The sequence below is a fragment of the Schistocerca americana genome, chromosome 1 (assembly GCF_021461395.2).
Source record: "Schistocerca americana isolate TAMUIC-IGC-003095 chromosome 1, iqSchAmer2.1, whole genome shotgun sequence".
NCBI lineage: Eukaryota > Metazoa > Arthropoda > Insecta > Orthoptera > Acrididae > Schistocerca > Schistocerca americana.
The window spans coordinates 777,019,542-777,033,972 of NC_060119.1; the positions used below are offsets into that span (position 1 = coordinate 777,019,542).

A 14,431-nucleotide genomic window follows, 5' to 3' on the forward strand; every position below is an offset into this window, starting at 1 on the left:
TTTGTTTCAAATGCTCTTGCGGGAGTTTCAGGATGCCACTGCGTTTTACGCCAATGGCTCTAAATCCATTGATCATGTGGGATATGCTTCCATGTCTTCTGTTGGCATGGAACACCATCTCTTGCATGCCACATGTGGAGTATTTACTGCAGAATTGATGGCCATCTATTGGGCCCTCTGCTTCATTAAATAGTTCTCACTCACCTGAGTCCCGTTATGTATGGACTCAGTGAATGGCTTTTAGGCTATCAATCAGAGTTTTTCCTCCATCCCTTGGTCTCTGCCACCGAAGACCTTCTCACTGATCTTGGTGATGCTGCTTGTTTGTTTGAGTGCCTTCGAGTTCCTGGCTATGGAGGTAGCCTACGCTGCGAACTTGCTGATCATATGGCTGGAGGGGCTGGAAAGGGGGGGGGGGGGGGTGGCCACCCATTTCCCGTTCTCTGTGACCCCTCTGGGGGTGGATGTGCGGCTTTACATTTTGATGAATCATGAGCTGAGTCTTGGAAGGCTACCTCTGTGTCTAATAAACTTCACGCCATGAAGGAGTTCCCACCACATGGCGTCCTTCCATCTGTCTGTCGTGGGGGGAATCTACCATCTTCTGCATCTTTGTATTGCTCATCTAGGGTGACCCATGGGTTTTTTACTCTGCAGTGAGCTACCCCCCTCTGCCCATTTGTAGTTGCGGGGCTCCCTGCCTGACAATCCATATTTTGCTGGGCTGCCCCCTGCCTTTTAGCCTTTCACACTAAATATGCCCTCCCAACTTCCTTGTCACGGGTTTTAGCAGATGACCCTTGCATGGTTACATCTGTCCTCAGTTTTGTTTGCGAAAGTGGTTTTTACTCTCATGTATAAATCCCTGAAATTCCCTCTGAAATTTGAATCCTTCAGTTAGCATAGGCTTTGGTTCTGGAGGCACTGATCTTGCCTCCACACCAACCAGGTTTTCCCTACCTTTTCCCTACATTTTGTCTTGTCTGTTGTGCTGTTTTGTTTCCCTTTTTCTTGTCTCTTCATCTGCTGGTGTTGTCCGTCTTGTATCGTGATAATGGTATGGTGTAGATGTTGTGAAGGGTCGGTGGCGGTGCTGGTGTCCCACTGTGCGTAGCATTTCTGGGGCACCCCCACTCTCCCCATTTCCTCCCACCCCCTTCCCTTTCTTTCCTCCACCTGCTACCGTGAGGTCCCTTTTCTCTCTTTGTTTTTCCTTGATGGGGCTGTGCTGTTTGTGTTGTTCTTCCATTCATTTCTGCCATCCTAGATCATGGGACAGATGACCTATTTGCTTGGTCCCTACCCCCAAATCAACCAACCAACCAATCAACCAATCCATGACTGTGATGAACTGGCAAATAACACTGTACACACCGATATTGCAGATATATGCAAAATTGTGTTCATATTTGAGTCACTTTGGTTCCTGTACAACTACAGAAAACATTGAAGTTATGTGAGACTGACTTAATTGGATCATTTGACAACTCTGCTTGCCACTAAATGATTTAAATTCTATAAGAAGATTTTTGCAAGTTATGTGAAGAAAAAATGTTCACAATGAGCATGGCTTTATATGTATTGAGTCAGTGAATTATAATTTTTATTTAAACAGCACATAAAGCACGCATGCAGTGTAGTGTTCCATAAACTCCAAACATGAAAACTAAATGTGAGAGATTACATGGAGAAATGAAAACAAACAAGTAATGAGAGTATCTACAAAGTAAGTGAATAACAGATCCCAGAAGCTGCTTGAGATGAAAAATATATTCTCAAGAACTGTAAGTAGGCAGATCATCCACAGACTTTGGTCAAGAGTGAATGGTTACATGTTGTTGACTTACATGGACAACTGGATAGACCTTACGGTAACGAAAGTACTTTTTTTCAATAACAGATTTGGGAAATGATAATTGTAGATGGAACACCCAATGCCACCCATTGTAAGGAGATTTGGTGACATATGGGTAGTTTTTTTTTAAATAATTTATTCTGCATACTTTTTTGTTGATGGGACTCCCTGTGATATTCAGGTGATTTGCTAGTGAACAGTACAGACTTACTTCCTTTGACACCCCTATTGTAAATGGAATATGGCTAACATTATAGTAAACTTGACAGTTTCAAGCAGACAAAAATAGAAACATAATGCAATGTGTTAAACTATACATTCATTGTAATCCACTATAAAATGGCAACCAAAATTCATGCAGTGCCAATGAATCAACCAGGTAGAATGCTCAAAAATAGTTTAAATTTGGTATCTTGACACCTTTCTCACTCCATGAACGATTCTGATCTTTCACTCGTATTTCCCAGTAACTTCACATTGATGTCAGGTATCATCTGCCTTTCCGACACAAAAATGTTTGTCCTTCTGTTAGTTGATATTTAAACCTTGGTTGTTGCCCTTTCTCACATTTACAGTATTTTGGTTTCTGCATTATCTGTATGTGCTTTTCCTTAGCCTTTCTGACTTGCTTGCCGTATTGTGTATATAATTTTAAATATTTTTGATCATCAGTGTCTGAAATGGGATCAAATGAAGAACAAAGGTAAAGGCTTGGATAGAAGATGTTGCATTCTTCATACATAGAAACATTTTATAGTTACTTATGCTTAATACTTGTTTTCAGACATTGTAATGGGGTTGGTGGGGTGGTTGGGTGTGGATGGCTGTTCCCTGCTGAAGATGGATAGAGGTCAGCAAGAATAGGCAGCTCATAGATACAATAACATCTTTATTGCTGTTTGTTTACAATTATTAGATTCTGAAGTTGATAACTCTGACGGTGAGTAAGGTGAATATGCCGTCTCAGTGTCACCCAGAGTGTCATTATCTGGTCAGGCCTGGCTGGTGGAAGTGCTGAGTATGTACTTCTGTGGTGACTACAGCTGTGTTGAGAAGTACTGAATTACCACTGACCCGAAATGTGGTCAACCTGGCGAAGAATACCTGCCACTGTGAACACATCAGGCTGTGTCTTGCCCCTAGTGGACACCTAGAGTAGTGCAGGAGTGGGTTTAATCATAATAAGAAAATAGGAATGCAGGTAGTAAGTATGAATTGCATAGTGAACACATTTTGTAGCCAGGATAGACACAAGGTACAAGTTTATATCCCAGCTAGTTCCACAGAAGGTGAAGAGATTGAAAGAATATATGCTGAGTTAAACGAAATTATTCAGATAGTTAAGAGAGATGAAAATTTAATTGTGAGGTGGGAATTGGAAGAGGAGGAAAAATAGGTGAATATGGATTGGGGGAAAGAAATGAAAGAGGAAACTGCCCAGTAGAATTTTGCACAGTGCATAATTTAATCATCACTAACACTTAATTTAAGAATCATGAAAGAAGGCTGTTTACATAGAAAATACTCGGAGACAGTAGAAGAGTTCAGATTGACTATATAGTGGTAAAACAGAGATTTTGAAACGAGATTTTAAATTGTAAGACATTTCTAAGGGCAGATGTGGTCACTGACCACAATTTATTGGTTATTAAATGCAGATTAAAATGAAGAAATTGCAGAAAGGTAGGAAATTAAGGAGCTGGGATCTGGATAAGTTGAAAGCACCAGAGGTTGTTGAGTGTTTGAGGAAGCTTTAGGCAATGGTTGACTAGAACAGAGAAAAACAATACAGTAAAAGACAAACAGGTAGTTTTAAGAGATTACATAGTGAAGGAGCAGGTGATCAAATAGGCAGAAAGTGAAGGCCTAGTAGAAATCCTTGGATAACATAGGAGACACTGATTTTAACTGATGAAAGGAGAAAATATAAAATGTAGAAAATGAAGTAGGTGAAAGGGAATGCAAACATCTAAAAAATGAGATTGCAAGAAGTGCAAAATGGCTAAGCAGGAATGGCTAGATGACAAATCTGGGGATTTAGAAGTATAATTCAAGGGGAAAAATACATGCTGCCTACAGGAAAATTAAAGAGACTTTTGGAGAAAAGAGAAGCGGCTGTTTGAGTATCAAGAGCTCAGATGGCAAACCAGTCCTAAGCAAATAAGGGGAAGCTGAAAGGTGGAAGGAGTATATAGACGATGTATACAAGGGAGATGAACTTGAAGGCTACATCAAAGAAATGGGAGAGAACGTAGGTGAAGATGAGATGGGAGATATGATACTGTGAGAAGAATTTGACAGAGCACTGAAAGACTTGAGTCAAAACAAGGGCCCTGGAGTAGATGACATTCTGTCAGAACTACTGATAGCATTGAGAGAGCCAGCCATCGCAAAACTATTCCATCTGCTGTGCAAAATGTAAGAGACAGGTGAAATACTCTCAGACTTCAAGAAGAATGTAATAATTCCAATTCCAAAGAAAGCAGGTATGAATATTACTGAACTATCAGTTTAATAAGTCATGGTTGCAAAATGCTAACACAAATTCTTTACAGAATACTGGAAAAACTGGTAAAAGCCAACCTTGGAGAAGATCAGGTTGGATTCTGGAGAAATATGGGAAAACACACGATAGTACTAACCCTACAACTTCTCTTAGAACATAGGTTAAGGAAAGGCAAACCTCTGTTTGTTGCATTTGTAGACTTACGGAAAGGTTTTGGCAATGTTGACTGGAATATTCTCTTTGAAATTCTGGAGGTAGCAGGGGTAACTTACAGGGAGCAAAAGGCTATTTGCAATTTGTACAGAAACCAGATGGCAGTTATAAGATTTGAAGGACATGGAAGGGAAGCACTGGTTGAGCAGGGAGTGAGGCAGGGTTTTGGCCTATCTCCAATGTTATCCAATCTGTACATTGAGCAATCAGTAAATGAAACCAAAGAAATTGTAGAGAAGGAATTTAAGTTCAGGGAATAGAATTGAAAACTGTGAAGTTTCCTGATGGCATTGTAATTCTGTCAGAGACTGCAAAAGACTTGGAAGAGCAGTTAAATGGAATGGGCAGTGTCATGAAAGGAGGGTATAAGATGAACATCACCAAAAGTAAACCAAAGGTAATGGAATGTAGTCAAATTAAATCACGTTATGCTGAGGGAATAAGATTAGGAAATGAGACACTTAAAGTAGATAGGTTTTGCTATTTGGCAAGAAAAATAACTGCTGATGGCCAAAGTAGAAAGGATATAAAATGTAGACTGGAAATGGGAAGAAAGGCATTTCTGAAAAAGAGAGATTTTTTAACATTGAATATGCACTAAGTGTTACAAATTTTTTTGTGAAGGTATTTGTCTGGAGTGTAGTCATGTATGGAACTGAGACATGGATGATAAACAGTTTAGACTGAAAGAGAATATAAACTCTTGAAATGCGATGCTACAGAAGAATGCGAAAGATTAGATGGATAGCTCACGACTAACGAGGAGGAACTGAATAGAATTGGAGAGACAAGAAATTTGTGTCACAGCTTGGCCTAAAGCAGAGCTCAGTTGATAGGGCACATTGTGAGACATCAAGGGATTAGCACTGGAGGGAGGTACTGGTGATGAGGGAGGGGGGTGGGGGTACAAATTGTAGAGGGTGAAGAAGAGATGAATGAAGTAAGCAGGCTCAGAAGGATGTAGATTCCAATTGTATTTGGAGATGAAGAGGCTTGCTCAGGTTAGAGTAGCATGGAGAGCTGCATCAAACCAGTCTTTGACTGAAGATAACTACAACAACAACAACATCATCATGTCATAGTGAATGCTTAGTTATTATTACACAGATTTGAAGTTGAAAAACAAAAATTACATTTAACCACCTTTTCAGGTACATTTAGCATTTAGCTGTTAGAGGATGTTCTAAAATTGCAGAAACTGAAAAAAAGAGCAGATATTTATTAGGTAAATATATGGACCCATATAATAAAATTGAATTTGGATGAACAACATCTGACCTCTAAATACAGGTAGAAAAGTTCACTTACACTCTGCACAAGAGAGACATGAAATTTTATGGTTGTATTTTTAGAAAGAACAGCAGCAGACTCATCAAAAGACTGCTCAACATTATTAATTTTAATATCACTCACCTGGTTGAAGAAACAAGATGGTTTACAAGACATGAACATCACAGATGAAATCATAATCTATATCTAGTTTTTAGAATGTTAACAGTGAAGCACGTCTTTTATGAGAGGCTTAAAAGGAAGACAGATAAGAAATATGCAGAAGAATTGAAATAAATATAGTGAATTTGTGAAGAGATTCTGGGAGGATAAACCATCCAGCCTTCTTCCAAGTATGAAGAAAGAAAGGCGAACAACAGTTCCTAACTCATAAGAGAACCATGTACTGACCAGCCAAGGGAATTGGACTTCCCTTACTGAGACTGAATAGCCTTCAATATTTCAAGATGTTAAGCCATTAGCATAAAGAAAAAATAAACCGTCAATGGAAATTAAAGGATTGGATGAAAGTAAAAGCCATCCAAAAACCTTGATCAGGTGACGAGAATGTGCAGGAAATGACTCTGAAACATATAATATTCAGCTTTCAGAGTACTGATAACGAAATGCTGACAATGAATAGATCAAAGGTGACAGTTAATCTCAAAATGGATCAATGGGTACAAATACTAATAAACTGAGAAAAAAACCTCAGTCGTCAGTTGTGCAGATATTTACCGTTATATGTCCAAAAATATAAATATTGAATGTGGTAGTTGTAAACATATATATAAGTTCCTTGCTGCTGGCATGGCAGCTTGACGTGTACATAGATGTGACTCATTTACTGTAAATTTGCAGTCAGTCAATATGTTTTTGCAGTAATCACATACAATATGTAAATTTTTTGGACACATCAAGGGATTTTGCTTCTTTGAAGAAGATATTGACATTTGCTAAAACAATACTAAGTTTTGGAAGATGACAGATTAATTTGTCAAAACTGGTAAAGTGAAATAAAAATATCTGTGCAACTAATGATCCAATTTTATTTTGAAATAAATGCCACAGTTGCTGGAAAGAAACAGCTATGTATAAAATAATAATAATAATAATAATAATAACAACAATAATAATAATGAAGCATGCAAAATTCTGATGATGACTGAATCAGAGTGTAGAATGTAAACATGGTGCAGGATGGAAGAATGCTTTAGAAGGAAATGGAGAATCAGAGATGGAAGAAATTGGCATCACTTAATACCCAAACAGATGTCAATAAGAGCCTGGCACATGATGAAAACTAGTTCCCATCTCAGGAATGTGGAAGAACTCATATTTGTGAGAAATCTGGATGCTTCCAGGCACCTCTTGCTTCCCAGGCTCCTGCAGCTTTTGAGGACTTCTTCCTTTTCTTAATCTTCTTATTCTTCTTGTCTTCCATTTGGACTGCAAGAATTATCAATCACATATACCCAATTTTTTACATCTTTGGCCGTTTTTGTTTGTCACCAAAACTTCAATTTTTCAAATTCCTTCACATTTTGTATCATGTTCACACATTAAGACAGATAATCTATAATCTAATATGCCCTGATAATATATGAAACACTGTTAAAAACAAGGCAGTACAAACTGGGCAGAATTTTTGTTCACTGAGTGATTTTCATTTGTGGCTTATAGAATTAATCTTAATTTTTATGTGTATAGTGTTTACATACACATGAATTTTCATGTTGCATGTATGTTTCAGATCCTGTAACTCATAAGAGAGGGAAAGTATTTTGTGTCTTAATCTGTTCTTTTTTCCTTGCAGACACGAATCATACTGGCTCCATTTTTCTATGTGAACTTTGCTGATTTCTGGTTGGCAGACCAACTTAATAGTCTTGTGGTAGTTTTCACTGATCTGCAGTTCCTGATTTGTTTCTATGCAACTAATAAGAACTGGATGGTTGCTGAAGGTTAGTTTTTGAGTGTAGGTAAGCTAGTATATTCTTGACTGTAAATGACAATTTTATATTTTTGTTTATAAATAAATGCCTAAGGTGGAATGATAAGGAGGCGGTATGTAGCCATTAATGAGTCAGTTCCAGTAAGAAATGACCTTATGAGGGTGGTTTGAAAAGTTCCTGGAACGGAATAGAATAAAAGTACTTACATCACTGAAACTTTTTTTATTTTTCTATGTATTCTCCTTGTTGATTAATGCACTTGGTCCAACGGTGTTCCAGTGCCTTGGTCCCATCTCGAAAATGAGTTCCCTCCAGGTCTGCAAAATAGTTGTAGACTTCAGCTATCAGTTCTTTGTTTGAAGTGAATCTTCATCCACTGAGAAAAATTTTCAGTTTCGGGAAGAGATGGAAGTCTGATGGAGCCATATCAAGTGAATAAGCTGGGTATGGCAAAAATCCATGCCTTAGCTCGTGTAATTTTGCCATGGTGACGGCATGTGTGCGGGCACGCGTCAAGAATTGCGGAACCCATCTTGCAGATAATTTTTTCATTTCTAATTCTTCGGTTAAAATATGATACACCCTTTCAGGTGATGTCTGGCAAGCATGAGCAATTTCACGCACTTTCAATCAACGATCCTCCATGACCATTTTGTGCATTTTCGCAATGATTTCTAGAGTAGTGACACATCTTGGCCGATCACAGTGTGAATCATTATCTAAGCTCTCTTGACCAAATTTAAATTAATTTGCCCACTTGGCAACAGCTGAACATGAAGGTGAAGAGTCCCCCAGTGTGTTCTGGAAATTGGCATGAACGTCCTTTGCTTTTGTACCTTTCTTTATGTAGTACTTAATCACTGCTTGAATCTTGATTTTTTTTTCCATCTTCACAAATCAGTATGGGGGATCATCAACAGAGCCACGTCACCACCACAGCTCTCTTCCAAGAGCACTGACATGGCACGTGTTTACAGGCAACAGTCCAATGAATATCACTTAAACAACTCATTGCGCTACCGCTGACCTCTCGTGGTGATTTTGAGAACTTTTCAAACCACCCTTGTAATACAAGAGACAACAAAAATATAACACCAATATTATTCTGAAAGGATGCATCCAGATAATGTTCAGTATTGATTTAATCTGAGCTTGATATTACTATATCATTCGCATGGCTCAAATTGCATGATACTGAAGTAACTCTTCATGTTAAAACAGTTGAAACACGGTAGTCTTGTTTATTGGACACAATGCACTAGAATGCACTAAAGACAAGTCCAATGAACATGATTGTGTTCTAACCCACCCTTTGCTGTACTGAATGCAATACTCTATCTATACTGATGATAAAACTGTAAAACCTTCATGTCTGGCTGTTTGAACATGCTAATCTCCAACACTACTATACAAATTTTTATGGAGTTTTCACAGGAAACTTGAACTTAGCTTGGGGCAGTGTTCTCATAAGAGGACAATATAAAAAGCATTTAAATGTGTTGCAGAATTAGTTGTGCCAAGAAATAATTGTTAAGGAAAAAATCGATATGTTACGCTGTTCCAGACTTAATTAGTATTGAGTTTAGCCAAATGGGCTGTTCTGTGCCCAAATTCAAACAGCCCGCCAGAGATGATGTCACTGAATGTGTTCTTCATTCAGTTTCCTAAAATCAAACAAGAGAGTGATAGAAAAATTGGACATGCGACATTATATGAGAACAGTTGACACTAATTATATCAGCAGGCTGCTTGAATTTGTGCACGCTATGTCCTGATGACTAACTTAAATGCCAGTTAATTCAAAAACAGCACATTGTATTGAATTTTTTTAACAGTTATTTTTCAGAACAACCTACCGTGCAACACCCATACGACCTTTTAAGACTATTTCTGACCATCCTGCATAGGCTCTATTTCATCGAAATTGGGTCACGGGGAAAAAAATGACATTGTAATTTAAAGTTTTATCTAACTCAGCTGTGTCTGTCTGTCTGTTTCTGATCTGCCCGTCAAAGGCTTTATTTTATCAAAATTGGGGAAAAAAACGGTGTTGTAATTAAAAGTTTTATGCAACTCAGTCGTTTCTGTCTGTCTCTGAGAACACTAACATATCAAAAACTACCAGACAGATTTTCATAGGATTTTCGAAAGTAATTTGTACATAACTTGGAACAATGTGTAAACATTATTTAATCAGAATCAGATAAAGAAATGTGATCTAAAGTTTTATCTAATACCATCATGTCTGTCTGTCTCTTTGAACATGCTAAGTCCAAAACTGCTGGAACATTTTTCATGGCATTTCACTGGTGATTTTAGCATAGCTTGGGGCAACATATAGCTTTATTTCATCAGAACCAGACCACAGCTTGAAGAATGTAATGTGACAAAGGGAAACATGTTTACTCTTTGGAAGAGCTGTTTATTTTTTGATGATTTGTGAAAATGCTTTTATTGATTGATATGTTCTACATAATTTGATTCAACATAATAAATACATCTACATTTACATCGTACTCCACAAACCACATAATTGTGTGTGTTGGAAGGCCCTCCAGTCCTGTTCCACTCGCGAATAGCGCATGGGAAGAATGATTGTCGGTAAGCCTCTATATTGATTCTAATTTCTTGAATCTTCTCCTCATGGTCATTACGTGAGACGTATGTTGGAGGAAGTAATGTGTTGGCTGAATCTTCCTGGAACATGCTTTCTCAAAATTTCCATAGTAAATCTCTCCATGATGCACAACACCTCTCTCAAAACTCTGCCAGTGGAGTTTGTTGAGCATCTCCGTAATGCTCTTGTGCCAACCAGATGATCCTGTGATGAAATGTGCCACTCTTCATTAGATATCCCTCCCCCTCCCTCTCCTCCTCCCCCTCCCCTCCCTCTCCCGCTCCCTCTCCCCCTCCCCCTCCCCCTCCCTCTCCCCTCCCCCTCCTCCTCCCTCTCCCCCTCCCTCTCCCGCTCCCTCTCCCCCTCCCCCTCCCCCTCGCTCTCCCCCTCCCCCTCCCTCTCCCTCACCCTCACCCTCTCCCTCCCCCTCCCATACCCTCCCCCTCTGCCTCCCCCTCCCACACCACTGCACCCTTGCCCCCCCCCCCCCCCTTCTATCTGTCCTATTTGGTAGGGATCCCAAATAGGTGAACAATACTCAAGAATTGGTAGAACAAGTGCATTCCTTTGTGGATGAGTTACATTTCCTTAAGATTCTTCCTGTGAATCTGAGTTGCCATCTGTTTTTCTCACTATTTGTTTTATGTGGTCTTTCCACTTATAGTCGCTCTGGATAGTTATGCCTAGATATTTTATGGCAGATACTGTTTCCAGCAGTTTATCATCAATAGTGTAGCAATATGGTAGTGGATTTCTTTTTCTAAATATGCGTAATATGTTACATTTATTTATGTTTAGGCTCAAGTGCCAGAGCCTTCACCATTCATCAATTCTCTGGAGGTCATTCTGCAAATTCTTCCTGTTTTCTGGCGTTGCTACCTTGTTATAGACAACTGCATCATCTGCAGAGAGCCTTAGAGAACATCTGGCTCTTTCTACCAGAACTTTTATATATATTGTAAACAGTAACGATCCTATTGTACTTCCTTGGGGAACTCTGGAAATTACCTTTACATCTATTGATTTTTTTTCGTTAACAGCAACATGTTGAGTTCTGTCTGCTAGGAAGTCTTGAATTCAGTTGCAAATCTGCCCTGATACTTGATAAACTCGTATATATTTTTTTCACTAAATGGCAGTGTGGGACAGTGTCAAATGCTTTCCTGAAGTCAAGGAACAAGGCGTCACCCTGAGCACCATTGTCTATGGCGCTGTGGATTTCATGGAGGAACAGAGTGGGCCGAATTTTGGACGATATCTGTTTGCAGAATCCATGTTGATTTTTATAGAGGAGAATTTCCTTCTCCAAGAACATTACAATTCTTGAGCATAAAAAATGTTCCATAATTTTAAAACAGATTGACGTCAATGATATACCAGGTGTACCGGTATGAAATGAGCATTAAGATACAAATGTGTCGATAGGTAACATTTGTTGTGAACAAGCCTTAAATTTTTTTTTTATTTGGTTGGTATGACATCTGTTAAAGATATTTAGTATACATCAAGTCATGGAACAAACATCATCATATGTTTTTTTCATCGTGTTAACAATGTCGAATTTTGTACCAGAAAGTGATGATTTGCGGAAAGCACTAATTTTTTGTTTTCATTTGAAAAAAAGTGCTGCAGAGTCGAATCGAATGCTTGTCGAGGCATATGGTGATCATGCTCTTTCAGAAGCAACATGCAAAAGATGGTTTCAACAGTTCAGAAATAATGATTTTGATGTAAGAAATGAAGAGCGTGGAAGACCACCAAAAAAGTTCGAAGATGCCGAATTGCAAGCAATATTGGGTGAAGATTATACTTTGAGTCAGAAGCAAATGGTAGCAATGCTAAATGTTGCACAACATACAATTTCTGACTGTTTGAAAGCTGTGGGAAAGATCCAAAAGTGTGGAAAATGGGTGCCACATGAATTGAATGAAAGACAGATGGAAAACCGAAAAACCACTTGTCAAATTTTGCTTCAAAGACATGAAAGAAAATCAGTTTTGCATTGAATTGTTACTGGTGATGAAAAATGGATTTATTTTAAGAATCCTAAATGGGAAAAATCATGGGTTAATCTGGGACAACCATCAACACTGACTGCAAAACCAGATCGATTCGGCACGAAGACAATGCTCTGTGTTTGGTGGGATCAGAAAGGTGTGGTGCATCATGAGCTTCTAAAACGTGGTGAAACTGTGAATACTAATTGCTACAGACAACAAATGATCAATTTGAACTATGCATTGATCGAAAAAAGACCAGAATGGGCCAGAAGACATGGCAAAGTAATTTTTTTACACGACAGTGCACCTGCACACAAAGCAAAACTGGTTCAAGATACAATCAAAACACTTGGCTGGGAGCTGCCATATTCACTAGACTTGGCCCCTTCCGACTACCATTTGTTTTCATCAATGGGACATGCATTGGCTGAGGAACACTTCGATTCCTACGAAGAAGTTGAAAATTGGGTGTCTGATTGGTTTGCTTCAAAAGACGAACATTTCTATTGGCGTGGTGTCCACAAATTGCCAGAAAGGTGTTCAAAATGTGTAGAAAGCAATGGTCAGTACTTTGAATGAAATGTTTTTATTTTTCAATTCAAAATTAGTGTTTCATTTAAAAAAAAATACGCCCATTTCATACCAGTACACCTGGTAGGTCTATAATAGTGTGCGTCTGTCCTATTGCCCTTCTTAAAAATAGGAATGACCTGCTTATACAGTACAGCTCTTCTTAAAAATGGACGTGATCTGCTCATACAATACTCAAAGTGTTTAATCTATACTTCCATATTAATAATATAAGGAAAAGGATAGTTGCCATTAACCATATAGTGGAGATTCTACATGCCTGTCTGCAGCTCAGCGATCATCTTCATGGTGAGTTGCTACCTATGCTCATTAGTTTTGATGCTCAGAGTATTTGCGCAACTTAGCTGTTTCTTGGATTGATCACTGTGGTCTCATTTCATTAGCTTGGTGTCAGTGACTTGTGAACAGCTGGCCATGCAAGTGGACTTCCATGAGGGGCTGAAGCTGCAGGCTGTTTCTGCGGGTATCTCTAACAGATCGGTTCTGCTGATCTGAAACCCATAGTTTCCCAATAATGTACAGGCCCTGCCCGTCATATCTAGTCTCACTGATCTGCCTACAGACTGGATCCGTTTGTGTATGGCATAATGCAGCATATTTTTGTCATGGATCCAGGACTGTGGTGCTCCTTGGCAGGACAGAGGCCACAAGCAATAGATTTCAGGAATTGCAACTGTCTCACCATAAGTACATTGTACAGTGTGGTGTTTTTATTGTTATAGTACATCGTGTCACTTTGGCAGTAGTTTGTACGTTATAAAGTATGGACGATAAGCAGAAGAAAATTGTGCCAGTCGCTGATGGTTTTTACACTATGTACTCATATATTTCTCAAAAGAAAAGTTATGCAATACCTGTAAAATGAAATGATTGTGTGGCATTGATGGCCATGAGGTCCCATCCAGGGAAGTTCGGCTGTCGGGTTGCAATTATTTGTTCAGATGATGCTACTTTCGCCTCCTTGTCTGTCAGTGATCATGAAATGATGATGAGGACAACACAACACCCAGTCCATGAGTGGTGAAAATCCCCAACCCAACTGGGAATTGAACCTGGGCTTGCTGCATGGTAGGTAGACCGATTACCACTCAGCTAAGCAGGCGGACACACAATACCACTAAAATAATAGGCATAACACAATGGGTAATAACTGACAGTAACGAACATGGGCGAACCAACATTTTATTGGCGGTCACCTATAGTAGTGTCTTACATAACTCTTCCTCACCTTATTCACTCTTTCAAGAGGCCTACTTTTTTCTGGGGTTATTTCTGAAATCAGTGAAGGAGTTTTAAATGTGTCTTGCGACTCCAGGGAAATGCATATTTTTGTCACCAAATGTGTTTCCTTTTATTGAAATAAAAGAACATCGGTGGTCTTAATGAAACACACATACCTTTTGGATTGCTTTCTCCATCTAAACA

General features: G+C 38.9%; 1 protein-coding gene across 1 annotated transcript in view; it reads left to right on the plus strand.

Annotated features, from left to right (window-relative positions):
• LOC124612256 (xenotropic and polytropic retrovirus receptor 1) overlaps positions 1 to 14,431 on the plus strand; it is a 121,499-nt gene that overhangs the window by 62,983 nt on the left and 44,085 nt on the right. Inside the window, exon 6 of the mRNA XM_047140342.1 lies at positions 7,660 to 7,807. Within this exon, the coding sequence (XP_046996298.1) occupies positions 7,660 to 7,807 (148 nt within the window). The remainder of the gene's footprint in view (positions 1 to 7,659; positions 7,808 to 14,431) is intronic.